The 15,685-nt window shown below is 31.0% G+C and overlaps 1 protein-coding gene across 1 annotated transcript; it reads right to left on the minus strand.

The window, feature by feature from the left end:
- Positions 1-11,885: 11,885 nt before the first annotated feature.
- On the minus strand, positions 11,886-15,519 carry LOC124530626. The gene is made up of 4 exons (XM_047104866.1): positions 15,352-15,519; positions 13,582-13,648; positions 13,094-13,124; positions 11,886-12,298 (listed from the first exon to the last, which is right to left on the minus strand). The coding sequence occupies exons 1-4, from the start codon at positions 15,398-15,400 to the stop codon at positions 12,119-12,121; spliced, it is 327 nt and encodes a 108-aa protein (XP_046960822.1). The 5' UTR covers positions 15,401-15,519; the 3' UTR covers positions 11,886-12,118.
- Between the last annotated feature and the right edge of the window lie 166 nt (positions 15,520-15,685).

Raw genomic sequence — 15,685 nt, forward strand, 5'->3', positions numbered from 1 at the left:
ATCATTGAATCGAAATTTATGAAGTTTGCTATGAATCAAGCTTGAACTCTATGGCCCTTAGATAGACGACTTTTTATGACTAATCCTTTTAGATTGACATCTAAAGCAAGCGAAACCAGGCGACAATTAGTTTATTATAAAGTAATAATGCAAAGAACTTTATTTGCACATGTAAATTTCATTTCAGAAATGGACACTACTACTGCAAATATCTACGGTTATTAGTATATTCTCGTCCATTTCTTAGGAATATTTATTGAATATTCGCTATAAAAACAATAAACAATAGCCTTTAAAACTTGTTATCATTTAATATGAAATTCTTATGAAGCTATTGAGCTACTTAAGATGCTTCTTTTCACTTTGATGCGTAAAAGATACTTTTTTACCAATGGGTTAACCGTTACGTTGTTGTTAGGTGGTTCGGTTTTTATTATAATATTTTAATTGCCTCGTTGATCCAGTGGCTAGTTTATAACAGAGGTCTTTGGTTCAAAGCGGGTCAGGCCAATAAAACGTTATTTGTCGTGAAAAGATCAGAAGTTCAGAGAGATATATTAGCCGTGTAGACTACCTCTGTTCCTTAAAATGCGCATAAAGTTTGCAGCTGAACTATTTCTGGTCGTGTCGAATGAACCGTCCCGGTAGATTAAAATTTATAAGAGCCTATCCTTGACTTATTATATGGGCGTTTTCGTAAACATTGTTTTATTATTATTCATAATAATAATATGTTGTTTACAAGGGACATGATGACCATTAGTTAGAATGATTTCATTTTAACCGATGATTGTGGACTCAAACCTAGGCAAGCACCACTGAATTTGTATTTGCTAATTATGTGTTTATAATACATTTCGTGTAAGTTAGGGAAACGTAAGAAATCCTGCAAGTATCTGCAAGAAACATGAAATGGAGAATCCTCCTTAATTGTGTAAGTGGATAAAATGTAAATGATGTCGTTCACATTAGCTTATATGAATTGTTTTTTTTGCGTCTTGATCTAAAATGTTTATCAAATCTCGAACAAAATTACTATATATATCATATTTAATATTTCACTTATATAATAAAATAGTACAATATATTAATTGCATGTAATAATCCAACCATTATGTAATGATCAGTCTTCATAAAAAGTTCTAGCAATAAAAAGTGTATAAAAACGACACTGTCAATTTGACTTTGATGCTTATATTAATAGTAATTGTAAACAAAAAACTGGTCTTTATCAAACCACGTAAGAGGTTCACAGGAGCACTTTTTGTGACATCCAAATTAGCTTCGTCTGACGTAACATTGTGCTTCGACGAATTTCACATTAGGCGATAGGATACCTACCTAAGCTATTCAAGTTTTTACATGTATAACAAAGTGCTTGTAATTACTTGATCAAAAATAAAAGTATGTATTTGGAAAATCCATGTGGTTTAATTTCAATATTATTATAATAAGCTAATATAATAAAGCTGAAGTGTTTGTGTGCTTGGTTGAACGTGCTAACCACACAACAATTGGCCATATTTAAAAAAAAATCCTTCAATATTCGATAGCCCACTTCCCAACGAAGGCTTTAGGATGTATACCTATATATAATGCTACGATCAATAGGACCGGAGTATTAATGAAAAATGTTGTAACAACAAGGTAAAATACTTCCTTTTCAGTTTCAACAAGATATTTATAGCATAGCCGAGTGGATTCAGGAAGATCACCTATTTATAAAATGTATTATTATAAAAATAAGTTTCAAAAATTGTCCGTAGCGCCTATTCGAGTAAATATACTATATATTTTGATTTATATTTCGAACAAAATAATATGTAACATTCAATGGTAATAAAATATGTAAATAATTCTCAAGTTAATAAAAAATGATCACTGCGTTGAATGATAGAATTATTTTACTTTATTACGCCGAAAACGTACATAGATCTTCTCACGTGCGTCTACAAACCTTTTATTTTATTATTCGTCATGTGCATGCCCTAACAAAGCGAGTTTTTGCGTATGTATATACTTATGAGTCATATCTTATACAGTGACCTAATAGTTTTTATAGGTATCAGTGGACCTATTCCGAAAGAATAAATTCGAAACTTACAGTACAACACGATCGTGAAATTGTAGAAAGTGATGAGGTTCTCAGAGCTAAGATTACAATCTTACTAACTATTTCGTTACATATAGAAATGATTAAACTCAACCTTTGTTAGCTACTTACATTCAACACTTTTATTTAACAAGTAAGAAAATAGTAAGTACATTTGGGATAGAACTCTCCTTTCCTATGTTGGCGGACAAGCATATGAGCCAAATGATGGTAAGTGATTACGACCGATACATATATATTTATTTATTTATAATACAACAGTATAGTATTATACACCACTTATCTTGACTTTAATTTTACTTCCAAATTCCCTATAACAGTTTTGACGATGTGCCCAACGCCTTTTTTCCCAAATCCATAGTAATATCGTGTAGATATCGCGTCAATTTGTCAAATGTTGTTTATTTGACTTTTTTCCTATTATGGACGGAATAAAGTATACAGCGTAGTTGGAGGTCAATTATTCTTGTTTATATATATAAAATTTTATCCCAATTATATTTTGATCTTACCACGATCAGCCCGCAACCTAGATCGTTGTGTTATTTAAATAGAAAAATGGATGAACGCAGTGGTGGATTTATCAATAGGCTAAGTAAGCTGAAGCCTAGGGCGGCAGATTTAGAGGGGCGGCAAATTTAGCCCAAATTTGTTATTATCTTAGAGGAAGTAAAAAAAAAAACTTATAACTATTTGTATACACATTACATCCGTAATCCGTATACTCGTAACTTCATAGTGGGTTGGTAAAATAGTCTAGTAACTGACAGAAATATCATCTAGTTTATAATCATACTAATACCGGGGAAAAACCGATGTAATGAGGACGATAGAACACAAATCATAAATGTTACAAAAAAAAAAGTAGGGGTGGCAAAAATTAAATAGCATACTAGCCTACTAGCGGCAAATTTGTAAATCCGCCACTGGTTGAATGGCAAAGATGAGTGATAAAGTTTCGATTGGATTGCGATATTGATAATTTTTAGCAGAATTAGCGCCCAGTTTTTATACTTTATTGGCTTTGTATTAGCTACGCTTACACGTAACTAATAACTTCAACATGTAAAAAATTCTATGAAGCGATTAAAACCTACTTCTAATATATATTTTTAATTTTAATAGGGATTCAAATAACAATGCAATATTGAATTCGGATGACATTACCAAAATGTAATGATTATATTTCAGAAGATAGCTTGATTCTCTATGCAAATCATGTAAATATCTGTACACGTAAACAACAAGTACATCATTTAGCAAATTAATTATACAGGCTACTAAATAGCGGTTGTTGCGGATACAAGGGAAGAAAGAAAACGTAGTACCGACAAAAGAGGTATAGCTAATAAATCGATTTCACTTGTAAATTTTCTTATACAATGAAAAAAGAGCAAAAAGCTCCATCAAAAGAATAACAACTCGGCTCATTGCCTCTACTGGTGACAGGAGGGCTGGTTTGTTGTTTGCTCAGAGGATCGGAATTGCGATTCAAAAGGGAAATGCTGCTAGCATTCTTGCAACCATTCCACGTGGTCAAGATTTATACAGTAACTAGTTTAAGTGTATATTTGTATATATTTAAGCATTTGATGTTATTAATTCTTTTGTTATTAAATAAGTTTTGTATTCAGTCTGAGAATATAATCGAGTGTTTGTATGAACTAGTAGTAAATACTAATAAGACAACTTTTAAAGACGATTTAAGTATTTTTAACTGTCACCTTTTTTGGTCTAACTGTTTAACCATATAAGACATAATCTTCAACTCGATTGCAAATGATTTACTAAATTGTTTTTACTATAAACATACATCTTAAGTATCTATTACTCATTACAAGGACACTACAAGAACACAAAGATGTTTTTTATTCTGTATTGAACAAAAATTAAATAAAAAAAAGAAATAGAACATATTGATAATAAACAAAATCATTTTTCAATGTTACAATTCATAATTATTGGTGTGTACAATGTATGTTTAACTATATGCGTCTTACAAAGTGAAATGATTTTCCGGTAATACTTTTATTTTAACACATATTTATGATAGACCCAATGATTACTTGCTTTACGAACTGGCCATGAATTTTAGTTTTTGTAATCGTAATTTGAAATAAGAATATTTTTAATCAGCGTTTTAATGTAGTTTTTTTTTTTCAATAATACATATTATTAATACATCATCATCATCATCATCAGCCCACTGCTGTCCACTGCTGAACATAGGCCTCCCCCAGAGCGCGCCACGTTCTCGGTCCTCTGCATCCCTCATCCAGCTTCTACCGGCAATTCTGCGAATGTCGTTGGACCAACGGGTCGGAGGTCATTAATACATAGATATTGCAAATAAGCTCTCTGAAATTTTCAGATATTATAAAACTTTCGAATTTCGGTAAGGTAAGGTTATTAGTTAGATCATGTTAATCATATGTTTTTATATCTCTTGCCAAATTTTAGAAAAAATGATTTGTTCTTTCCATAAAGTCGACCAATTTTGTGGTTTTATTCTGTGCGCATAAAAGAGTACCTACTTAATGATTTTCCTTGTATCAGTCTAAGGCATTTGAGTAATATTACCAGAAATCAATCAGTAATATACATCCTGAATTTACATATAGCAAAAGTATCTGGCGCTTTTGATACCACGATTAATAATATGCAATTAATACCATCATCGTGCTCCACGATCAGAAACAAAACATCACGATGATCCAACCGGATCAGTATCGCATACATATTAAGAAAAATATATGTTTTTTAGTGCCGTTGATAAATTATATGTATTTAAGTAACTTTTTTGTTCATGGGGGAAATTTTTCGATGAAATGAATGATGTGATCAACTTCGATGATAATTTGATTGAAGGTTTCTGGAATTAGATGATGCTTTTAAAGTGCTTGTCAGTGGATTGAGATCAACTTGTTTAAAGTACCGTTCAAAAATATGTGAATAGTGTTTAGGACATAAACATGTATTCATTTAAAATCCCATGTATTCGTGTTTGTATGAAAATGCATTCGAAAAAAGGTTTTATGGTTATTTTTATATGATAATTGTTATATATTGGTTTTGAGATTTATAGGACTAATTTACCAGTGGTCAAAATACAATTCAATACTCAATACATTCACAAGCTACATGGATGATGATAGGGAACTAACAAATGAAAATTGATAATACTACACCGATTATGTATTTTAAAAATTATGTTTAGGTAGAGGTATGGGTTTTAATATGTCCTTTCGATCGGGGTCTGTAGCAGTTGCTACTTTTGCTACGTGGATAATTCGGCATTGCTTATAATGATAATAGCTTTATATGTCACATTATTCATTCATTACGAAAAATCTTACAGTTTATTAAAGTAACATATACAGTTTATTAAATAACCTAACAATAAATTTGATTTTTTAATGTAAATAGTAAGTAAAACAGAGTCAGATTAAATTTTTGTGACGAATTTAAATTCGAAATTTGAATTATTTATAGACGAAGCAAAAAAGAGTGTTTATGATAAAAAAATGCTATCTTCATGTTAGGGCATTGTGCAAGTACGTCTTGGTCCACCCATTTGGCACACATTCTACCCCGAAACAGCAATACTGTATTATGTCCCGCGATGTAAACTAGTGCAGAAGATCGAGGGACGTAATATTTTAAATCTGAATATAAGGAATGATTAATATTTCATACGACACCAATATCTATAGGTGGCGGTGACCATGTACCTTCAGGTAAGTTTTTTATATGACTAACTAGCGATCTGCCCCAACCTCACATTACGTTTGTTAACTATATTGCTCATGTATTATAAACAAAAACCTTCCTATCGAATCCCTCTATCTATTAAAAGTAACCGCATAAAACGTTGCGTAATTTTCAAGATCTAAGCATAGGTAGGTACATAGGGACAAACAGTGGCAAGCGACTTTGCTTTATAATATGTGATGGTGATGACCTAACAAAACTACTTAACAGAACTATATAATGTCTTCGTAATTTTATACATAAAGTGCAAGAAATAATAGTAGTGCGAAAAGATTCTCAAACATTTTATAAACGTGTTCAATGACCAACCGAAAGAGGTTGTATGTATTACTCATCTTCTTTATATAAAAATAATTGTTTCTGTGATTGTTCCGCATGCATACCTATACATTCTTGTGATTAAACTTTGTTGTGTTATTGCACGCCTGCGAAGGCTTTATTAATATAATTCAACACACAATAGCTGATAATTAGATAAAACAAAAAATTGAAAAGGCTTTACAATTCATAATATTTGACTTCTATATGTAATATGTATAATACATTAAAATATATTAATATATTGATTTATTAAAGAGTTTTCATTATAGTTTTTGAATTTTTTCAAAGATTTCTAGAATAAGCTTTAAAACTTTCTTAAAAATCACTTAAAATAAATGTAATCGTAAAACGTACTTCCGTGAAAATGCTCTTAAATATATTCAGGCGTCTGCAAAAAATATATGTAACCCATATGTTTTTGGGTATAGATGTGTTTGGTTTGGCAGTATTTAGGAACCAATTGAAAGATTTGGAAGCCTTAGCTAAGACCTTGGGGCAACAGGGGAGAAGAGGCCCCTCAATATTGTCTTACAAATTAATTCAAAAACTTTCGTGTCAAAGTCAAATTCAAAGTCAAAAACCTTTATTCAAAATAGAAGTGTTTACACTTTCTTATTGATTGTCGACAATCTACCACCGGTTCGGAATATAATACCTCAGACCTAAGAAGAACCGCCGAAAGAAACTCAGCGGGAACAATTATTTTTTCTATAATGTCAATATACATATAGCCTTACTTTTGTATCTTGTAAAATAGTATTTTTTTTATAATTTAACTATAGATATCGAAACATATATTACATTAAAATTGTTAAATCGTTGGAATCTCTATTGGAAGCCCCTCATCGGGTTATCAGAAAAAACTGGCTCTATAGTTGATGAGCTCTGTGATACAGTGTCAATGTATGTTGGTGGTGGCCGTTTAGTATAAAACCAATTTGTTAATTAGCCTACCTATGTAATAAAAAGACTGCTTATTGTTAATGTTTACCATATTGTACCTATATATTATCTATCCATCACGTTGACAGAAGGGCTAGTTCGTTTTTTACCCAGAGGATAGGAATTGCCATTCAACGGGGAAATGCTAGCATTCTTGCCACCATTCCACGCGGTCAAGATTTATGCAGTAACTAGTTTTAGTTCATATTTGTATATATTTAAGCATTTAATGTTATTCATTCACATATTTGTTAATTATTCTACAAGCTTTTAATAAACATGCATTATTTGTTTAGGTCAAACTAGGAAACTTTTAGTCTTTTTATATGGACTTCAAATTAATTCTGTTAATTCATTTCCGATAACCATGCATTCTTAAGGTGAATGACCTGATTCTAATCTAGAATTGACTCAAGATTTCAAATTTTCTCTACAGTCAACAGAATAGTTTTTTTTTAAAAACTATAGCTAGTTATTTATCACCCGCCCCGTATTCACGCTGGTACCAAGGTATATACATCTTTTAGAAAATCACTGATTCTTTCCTATTAGTTATTCTCTTGTATAATAGGCATGTATTATATGTATAAACGTTCCTCTTAAATCACTTTGTTTGAATAAAATCCGTTGCGCAGTTTAAAATATCTAGGTAATCATACAGGCCCGACCGGTGAACGTCTTTTGCATACTATGTTGAGGAACACGAAATATATTAAGAATATAAAAGCTTAGTTTTAAAAAGGTATTTTTAATATCGATTCATTTTGTTGTAAGCAAGTTTCTGTATCGGGTTTATTTTTTTTATGTCTGCATTCCTTCATATTAAAATGTTGGCCAAATAAAGTTGCTTAAATAAGACAATGTATCCAATAAAATAATTTCCTTTGTAGGTATATAGATGATGATAGAAAACTATTAGTTGCCTGTGGCTTCGCGTTTAAGGATGTTGATTGTCATGTATTAGGCAAAATAAGTAGCATATGACATTTCTTAGAGTTGAAGTTTTTGCTTCATACCAAATTTCATCAAATTCGGTTCAGCGGTTTGGTCGTGAAAGAGGGATAGACAGACAGATAGAGTTACTTTCAAATTTATATTATAAATATAGATTGTCAGAGTTATGTGATAGATTATAAATGGTATGTATGACGATATATAATGGATGACAGAATATTAAATAAAAACTTCTTTTGTTTACTTAGTAATTGCAAAAAAATTATTGATTATGTAACGGCATATAGCAATAAAATACTTAAAGACTATTAGACTACATAAGGAAAAGATGATTGTTTGTCTACTTGTTAGCAAGTTGCTTGTAATTTAATTGATAATGAACCAGTTAGTCGGTCTATAATCCTTTATTACGTAACTAGAAACCCGCCCAGGCTCGCACGGGCACAATACTGATACTAAATATACTACAGAATTTGTTAATTCACGACATCACATTGCAAACTTCTAAAATGATCAATGTTTCTTTACTATATTGTTCATGTATTATATACACAAACCTTCCCCTCGAATCACACTATTCATTGCAAAAAAAACGCATCAAAATCCGTTGCGTAATTTTAAAGACATAGGGACAGAAAAAGCGACTTTGTTTTGTACTTTGTAAAGAAAATAGGGTAAGGTTATCTATACTTATAATAAATCTGTAGGGAAGTCAATTCTGTACATGAAATATTTTTACAAAATAACTATCAGGGGGTGATCAGGGGTCGATACTGATGGCAAAAATGCAATCAGTAAAATTTTTGTCTGTCTGTCTGTCTGTCCATATAACCGTTATAGAAACAAAAACTAGTCGACGGATTTTAACGAAACTTGGTACAATTATTTTTCATACTCCTGAGCTGGTTATAGTATACTTTTCATCACGCTAAAGTCCATAGGAGCAGAGCACTGAAGGGAAATGTCTGAAAAACGGGAAAGTTACCGCCATATTTTGAGCTTCCGTCGCGTGTTTAGCCTTAATGGTTAAAGCTACACAGAAATCATGTATTACGGAAATGTTCTCCTTAAAATTATACGAAAAATATCCCATGACAGCCTATGTCTATCTTTTATGGTTGACTCACAATAACATGTGTCACTCCCAATAGCTTAGTAGTTCGAAGCTTTTTGATTATGTTTGTCTATTCCTACGTTTATAAAACTCTCAATCATCCCAAATTACAAAAGTTAACAGTATTAACTATTCCATAAAAAAATCATAGAAATCGGTATAGAAACACCAAAGTTATACATAAAATACGCTAAGAATAAAGCTATCGCACGTGAGTACTAAATCTATACTATTATATAAATCTCTAGAGTCTGTCTGTACACTTATTTTGTCGTAATTCGTCATGTGTTCTTTGACTGACTTAATTTTTACCATTTTTGAAATTTTTGTGTCTCTGTATCTTTATAAAAATTGGTATACAGGAAAAACATGTACTTGCGCAAATCATTGGCTATCTATACATACAAAAGTATATAAAGATACCCAAAAGGATGTATTATTATGATATTATTAGGAGAAAATAATTATTTTATCCGCATCATTAAAAATAACCAACAGATGGCCCTTACGTGTATCACGATACATTTATATTCCGATCAACCGATAATTATAAAATATGAAATAAAAAATGAAAATATTCAAAAAGCATAACAACTAACTTAATTTCCGTCATATGCCAATAAACATAAAATAATTATCATTGTCATTTTAAAATGAGATAATTATTATAAATTACATATATGGGAAGAAGTGATTAGCTGTTTTGATTATAAGAAAGTTACAAAATTATAAGAAAGAAACAATAATCATAATTGGTAAGTGTACTCATAACTCCAATAACAATGAATCTTTAGTATAAAATGTAAACGTGAGACACATAACCAAAAAAACTACTTATTTATATAAATAGAAACCACCATGCCATTGAAGAAACAAAAGGTCGGAATATCAACAATATATGCGCAGCGTCTTCCAAAAGAGCTACGGAAACAACACACCAACAAGAAATACGTTTAGAAACAAATAGAATCCGAATTTCTACTTTAAGAGCTGCTAAAACAGTTAGTCAACGAAATTATCAAGTTCCAGATCTTCGAACAAGCATCTTCATCAAGAGATACTGAACAACCTGACTGAGCAAGCCCAATGACTGGATGATGAACGATTAAAATAGACTAAGTCAAGAACTTAAAACTGCTCTAGAAAGTGAAACAACAAATCATTCAAGGTCATTATCAATGTAGATAGAACGCAGAGCATAAAAGGCGCATTAAAGCTCCCATAGCTCCTGAAGTCATAGCTGTAATTGTCGGTACAGAAATTACAAAACGAGGTATTGTTATCACTAAGCGACACAAAAACAATCAAGGTGTCGCTGAAACATATCAATCGTATGACAATTATTACGATTATCCAATTATGTTTATGCGAGCAGAAGATGGATATCATCTCGGACTGTCTCAAAATAATATCACGACAGGCTCTGTGACATCGAGGGGTTAGTTGTATGGATTTTTATGCGTATCGTATAATGATTAGAGATAATTAATCTAACCATATTCTGAAGTATCGTCAACTGTTTTAATAATTCATTGTTGACATGTATTACGCTATGGTCGAGAACGAACGATTAAGCTACATTCAATGCAACCAATCAAAACTTCAAGCCAAAGAGTTCGTTTATTTACGAGATACAATATCGAATGATAAAGTAGCTGCGGTTATTGGACAAAGATCTTCGTACATTGGAAGTCCAAAAAATATGTACGAATATGCTCAGGATGCTTTGACGTACGTTCGAAAGTATTGACAATGTTGTAAATGTAATAACATCGATATTTGATAGAACCGGATAAAAGAGGACGTTTTGGTGTGATGCAAACTTTTACAGACTATAGAAATTTAATTAAAATTTTCATCGTACCTACTTTACATCGAGATTACACCAACAAAAACATTCTCATAAATCATATTTGTTTCCGGATTGAAAAAAAAGATGTGATCTTGAAAAAAAAATTATGGGTGTTATGATCAATCTGCAGCCTATCGAGAACATCATTGACGAATATTAAATGAAATAGTTTTCAAGTATTTGATTAGATCTCGCATGTTTCTTGATTATTTGTACATTGTATCAGTAATTAATTACAAAATAAAAAAAATATTTTTCTACGACTATTGCCCAGCGAAGCGGGTGGGTATAGCTAGTTTTAAAATAAAATAAAATAATAAAATACTTTGAAGTAAGATTAGAAAATAATTAAATGATTTGATGTATTTTAATATGGAGATTAATTATTTTGTTGACATTTACGCCTCGTTACAACAATTATAGCGGTTAACTATTTTGTCGTGGACTTTTTAAATTTTTATATTAATTTTATATTGCTCGGTGAAAATTTTTAATCTCAAAATGAGGTAGCGAGATATTTGATTGAATAACTGAATAATAATATCTTTAATATTTTTAATATATTTTAAATCATATATATAATAATAAGACACAAATCGGTTATTATTAATTATTGAAATACTTTTTGAAAAAAGAAGAGTTTTTTTTTGTGACATAAACTGCACATAATTATTTTTTTTTATTTATGTCAATTGAAAACTATTTGGGCGTCTTCAGCGTCTTAACATTGAGACTTAGATTCAGTAGTAGATATTAGTAATAGGTATAATTTTGAATGTAACATTTCATGTTTATGAGGGTTTCAATAAAAGAAAATCTTCAATTAACAACTTTTATTTGATATGCCTTCTAAGCCACTACTAAACTACTTCTAAAATCCTATCGTTATTTATTTCAATAATATAAATTAATTAACAGGAAGCTTTCAAAAGTTATATAATGTTTCATTACAACCCTTAAAATGATTTCACAGTATTCGTTTTTAGAATCCACTTTAACTAGTATGCCATAATTTCATCTGCCAATCATAAGTCATTCCAAATTCAAATTTTTAAGGCTTGAACTCGTGTTTGGTTATGTGTCCATCGTTGTTGATCACCTCGAATCCTCGTCCATCTTCAGATACTTTCCCGTTATCATTATGCCACTCCTTGTAAGCGGAGACAGCGTGGCCGTAAACATGTGATTTGCCATCGGGCTGCAGACTTTCGACGTTACCGGCTAGAGCAGGCTAAAAATATATAGGCAAGTTATACTATATACTTATAATCCATACGTGATCATGTGCAAGGACTACAATTATTATATACAGGAGGTAAATAAAATTCTATTACATTTGATTAACAGAGCGTTAGCATAATCATAGGATACGCAAATTACGATGTATATAATTATATAAAAAATATATATATCTACATACATTATCTAACAGTATGACAAGAGCTGATGGGATAAAACGATGGAGTTTTCATAATTCAGATTGTTGTACAGGAAAATACTGTAAGCGACAAATTTCTGTTCCCACGTGTGTCGAGTTTAAAGCAACTTAGTAAAAAAAGTAAAGTAAATTAACAGCCTGCACATTTCCCACTGCTGAGATAAGGCCTCCTCTTCCATTAAGGAGAGGGTTTGGAACATATTCCACCACGCTGTTCTAATGCGGGTTGGTGGAATGCACATGTGGCAGAATTTCGATAAAATTAGACACATGCAGGTTTCCTCACGATGTTTTCCTTCACCGCCGAGCTCGAGATGAATTATAAACACAAATTAAGCACATATATATATAGCGGTGCTTGCCTGGGTTTGAACCCGCAATCATCGGTTAGATGCACGCGTTCTAACTATTGGGTCATCTCAGCTCATAAAGCAACTTGATGGAATAAAATTAAAAATCTCATCCTTAAGAACCCCTGCTCAGCAATGGAGCATTTACAAGCTTTTACTTTATCTGAATATTAGTATCACAACAAAAACGTTTTAGATTTTCCTTAAGTTAAGTTTAACAAAATAACGACATACTCACCGCCCAATTGTTCTGAGTGTATTGACGCAGGCTGGAAAGAAAAGGAACATCAAAATATTTACAACAATTACAATTCAGATAAATCAATTTCTATACTTTCCAAATTGTTTATCTATGACATGTTATAAATTTAAATAATTGTGATTTTATAAATTTGAATTTGCTTTTAGCGTTTAATTTATTTATGCATTTAAATTAACGTTGCAGTAAATCATTGTCATCAATCATTAATAATTCTTATTAAGCCAAATTTGCCGATAAAATATCTCAGATCTGATAAGAACCAATGGATAAATATCTTACTAACGTATTAAAAAAACGAGTAATAAATACATTATCTAAATCTATTTGGATATTTTTGTTACATTACACGCTATATATAAATTTGTTTAAAAATATTAACTATCGCACAAAGTTTCCAAAATTCATTGTATTTTACGTTTAGACACTTTTGGATGTACTCTGAAATTGATTATATTAGTACTTACAGAGTGTTGAATACATCCCAGTTGCCATTTTTAGCAGCCTCCGCTAACTCCAAAGGAACTGGAGTAGCTGCAAAACATAGTTGAAATTATCTTAGTACTGCGTTTTAAAATACAGAACCCAATTTAATACGACAATTAAATGTTAACATTACATTACCGGTTCACTTTATAAATGATAACTTTATTCGATATTTTACCTAATAATAACCGCAATGTATTGTACCGAGTCTATTTATTCTTAAAGACCTACTATTCCTATTTGCAAATATGTATTCTTAAAGTGCAAATCTGAATTTAGTATTAAATGTATAGATCGATTTACCCAGGAAAAACGTGTTCTCTTCGCGTTAAATATAGCGTTTTAATAAAATAAGCCTAATAAATATTATCTAACTTGTATTTTTTTTATGTGTGTGTCGTCTGACGCACACTAAGATATTTGATGTAAACAAGAACGTCACTCATTTATCCTGATGCAAACCAATAAAATAATCTACTGTGGGGTGTGTCTTCGTTAGTATAGATTAGAAACATTTATATTTTATATGTAGTGCTGGAAGACTAAGTTTTCAGATCTTTCTGTTTGATCGCTGAATAAAAATGGATGGACTTCTAAATATTACTTTAGTTTTTTTTATGGTATAGGTTGGCGGACGAGCATATGGGCAACCTGATGGTAAGTGGTCACCATCACCCATAGACAATGACGCTGTAAGAAATATTAACTATTCCTTACATCGTCAATGTGCCACCAACCTTGGGAACTAAGATGTTACGTCCCTTGTGCCTGTAGTTACACTGGCTCACTCACCCTTCAAACCGGAATACAACAATACTGAGTAGAGTTATTTGGCGGTAGAATAACTGGTGAGTGGGTGATACCTATCTAGACGGGCTTGCACAAAGTCCTACCTACAAGTGCTTATTGCTTTAAAATTTAAATATTCTAATAATATTTTGCCCTTATGATGTTGATTTTGTGAATTTATTAGTACTAATAAACCGTTAATAAAATAATCGAAACATCGAAAAGACCAATCAATTGATTAATCTTGTGTTTAATATAAATGTGTAATTTATCACGAGAATATATCAAAATCTAGTTATAATAATTGGTTATTTTTAAGGTCAGCACCTGTTTGCCGTGACATATGAACACGTGAAAAAAAATATAGTCAAATAAAAATATTGTAGCTAATTTAACATTTTTTATTTACACTCTGTATTTGTTTATTGTAATGACTATACGATTTTTAAATATAAATTTTTACTACTAAATAAGAGGTAAAAATGAACCCAGTAAATGTCCCACAACTGGCCAAGCCTTTTCTATCCTCGGGGAGAAGGTGAGAAACTGAATATACTACGTTGCTCCAATGCGCATTGAAATCACGTCACCCAAAACGTTTAATAATATAACTAGTAAATAAATTATGAAAATTGATAATTATGATCCCAGGATTCTAATTATTTATTTTGATAAACTAAAATATTAAACTAGAAATAATAGTTATGATTTCAATTAATTTGCTTCTTAAATGTGGCTATTGTGCAGTTTGTAATGAGAGCTGTTTTTATTCAATTAGTTAAGTATATAAACAAAATTAAACTGTGCAACATTTTATTTTCTACTAATTTCATACCGTGTAACAATTAATTAATTTAATGTTAGGTTATTATTAAAACAAGATTTTGTAATCATATTTGATTATGACGTTCTTAGTTTGGAGGTTTTCACAAGTGTGTAATTTACAATTATGATTAGCCTACCTTCGATAAGCAGTGCAGATCCGACCAACAAACACAAAAATTTGAACATTATAAATTTAAATGTGAGTTTTAACTGATAAAATAAATAAATAAATTAGATGTTGCGCAGCCAACCGATGTGTGATTTCGAATGCTCCGATCACTAAATGAAACGTCTTATATCTTGTGTTAGTACGCATTCGACACTAGAGGCTATTTTCAAACACAATAGACTCATATACTATACGATTCTTTTGTACGAATAAGTGTCAAATATGTATCGATTCCTGGAAGCGAGTAACTAATGTGAACGAACCTTTGTTTGCTAATATCGCCGTAATAAATTTGCCTATTT

Source organism: Vanessa cardui, chromosome 1, assembly GCF_905220365.1.
Source record: "Vanessa cardui chromosome 1, ilVanCard2.1, whole genome shotgun sequence".
NCBI lineage: Eukaryota > Metazoa > Arthropoda > Insecta > Lepidoptera > Nymphalidae > Vanessa > Vanessa cardui.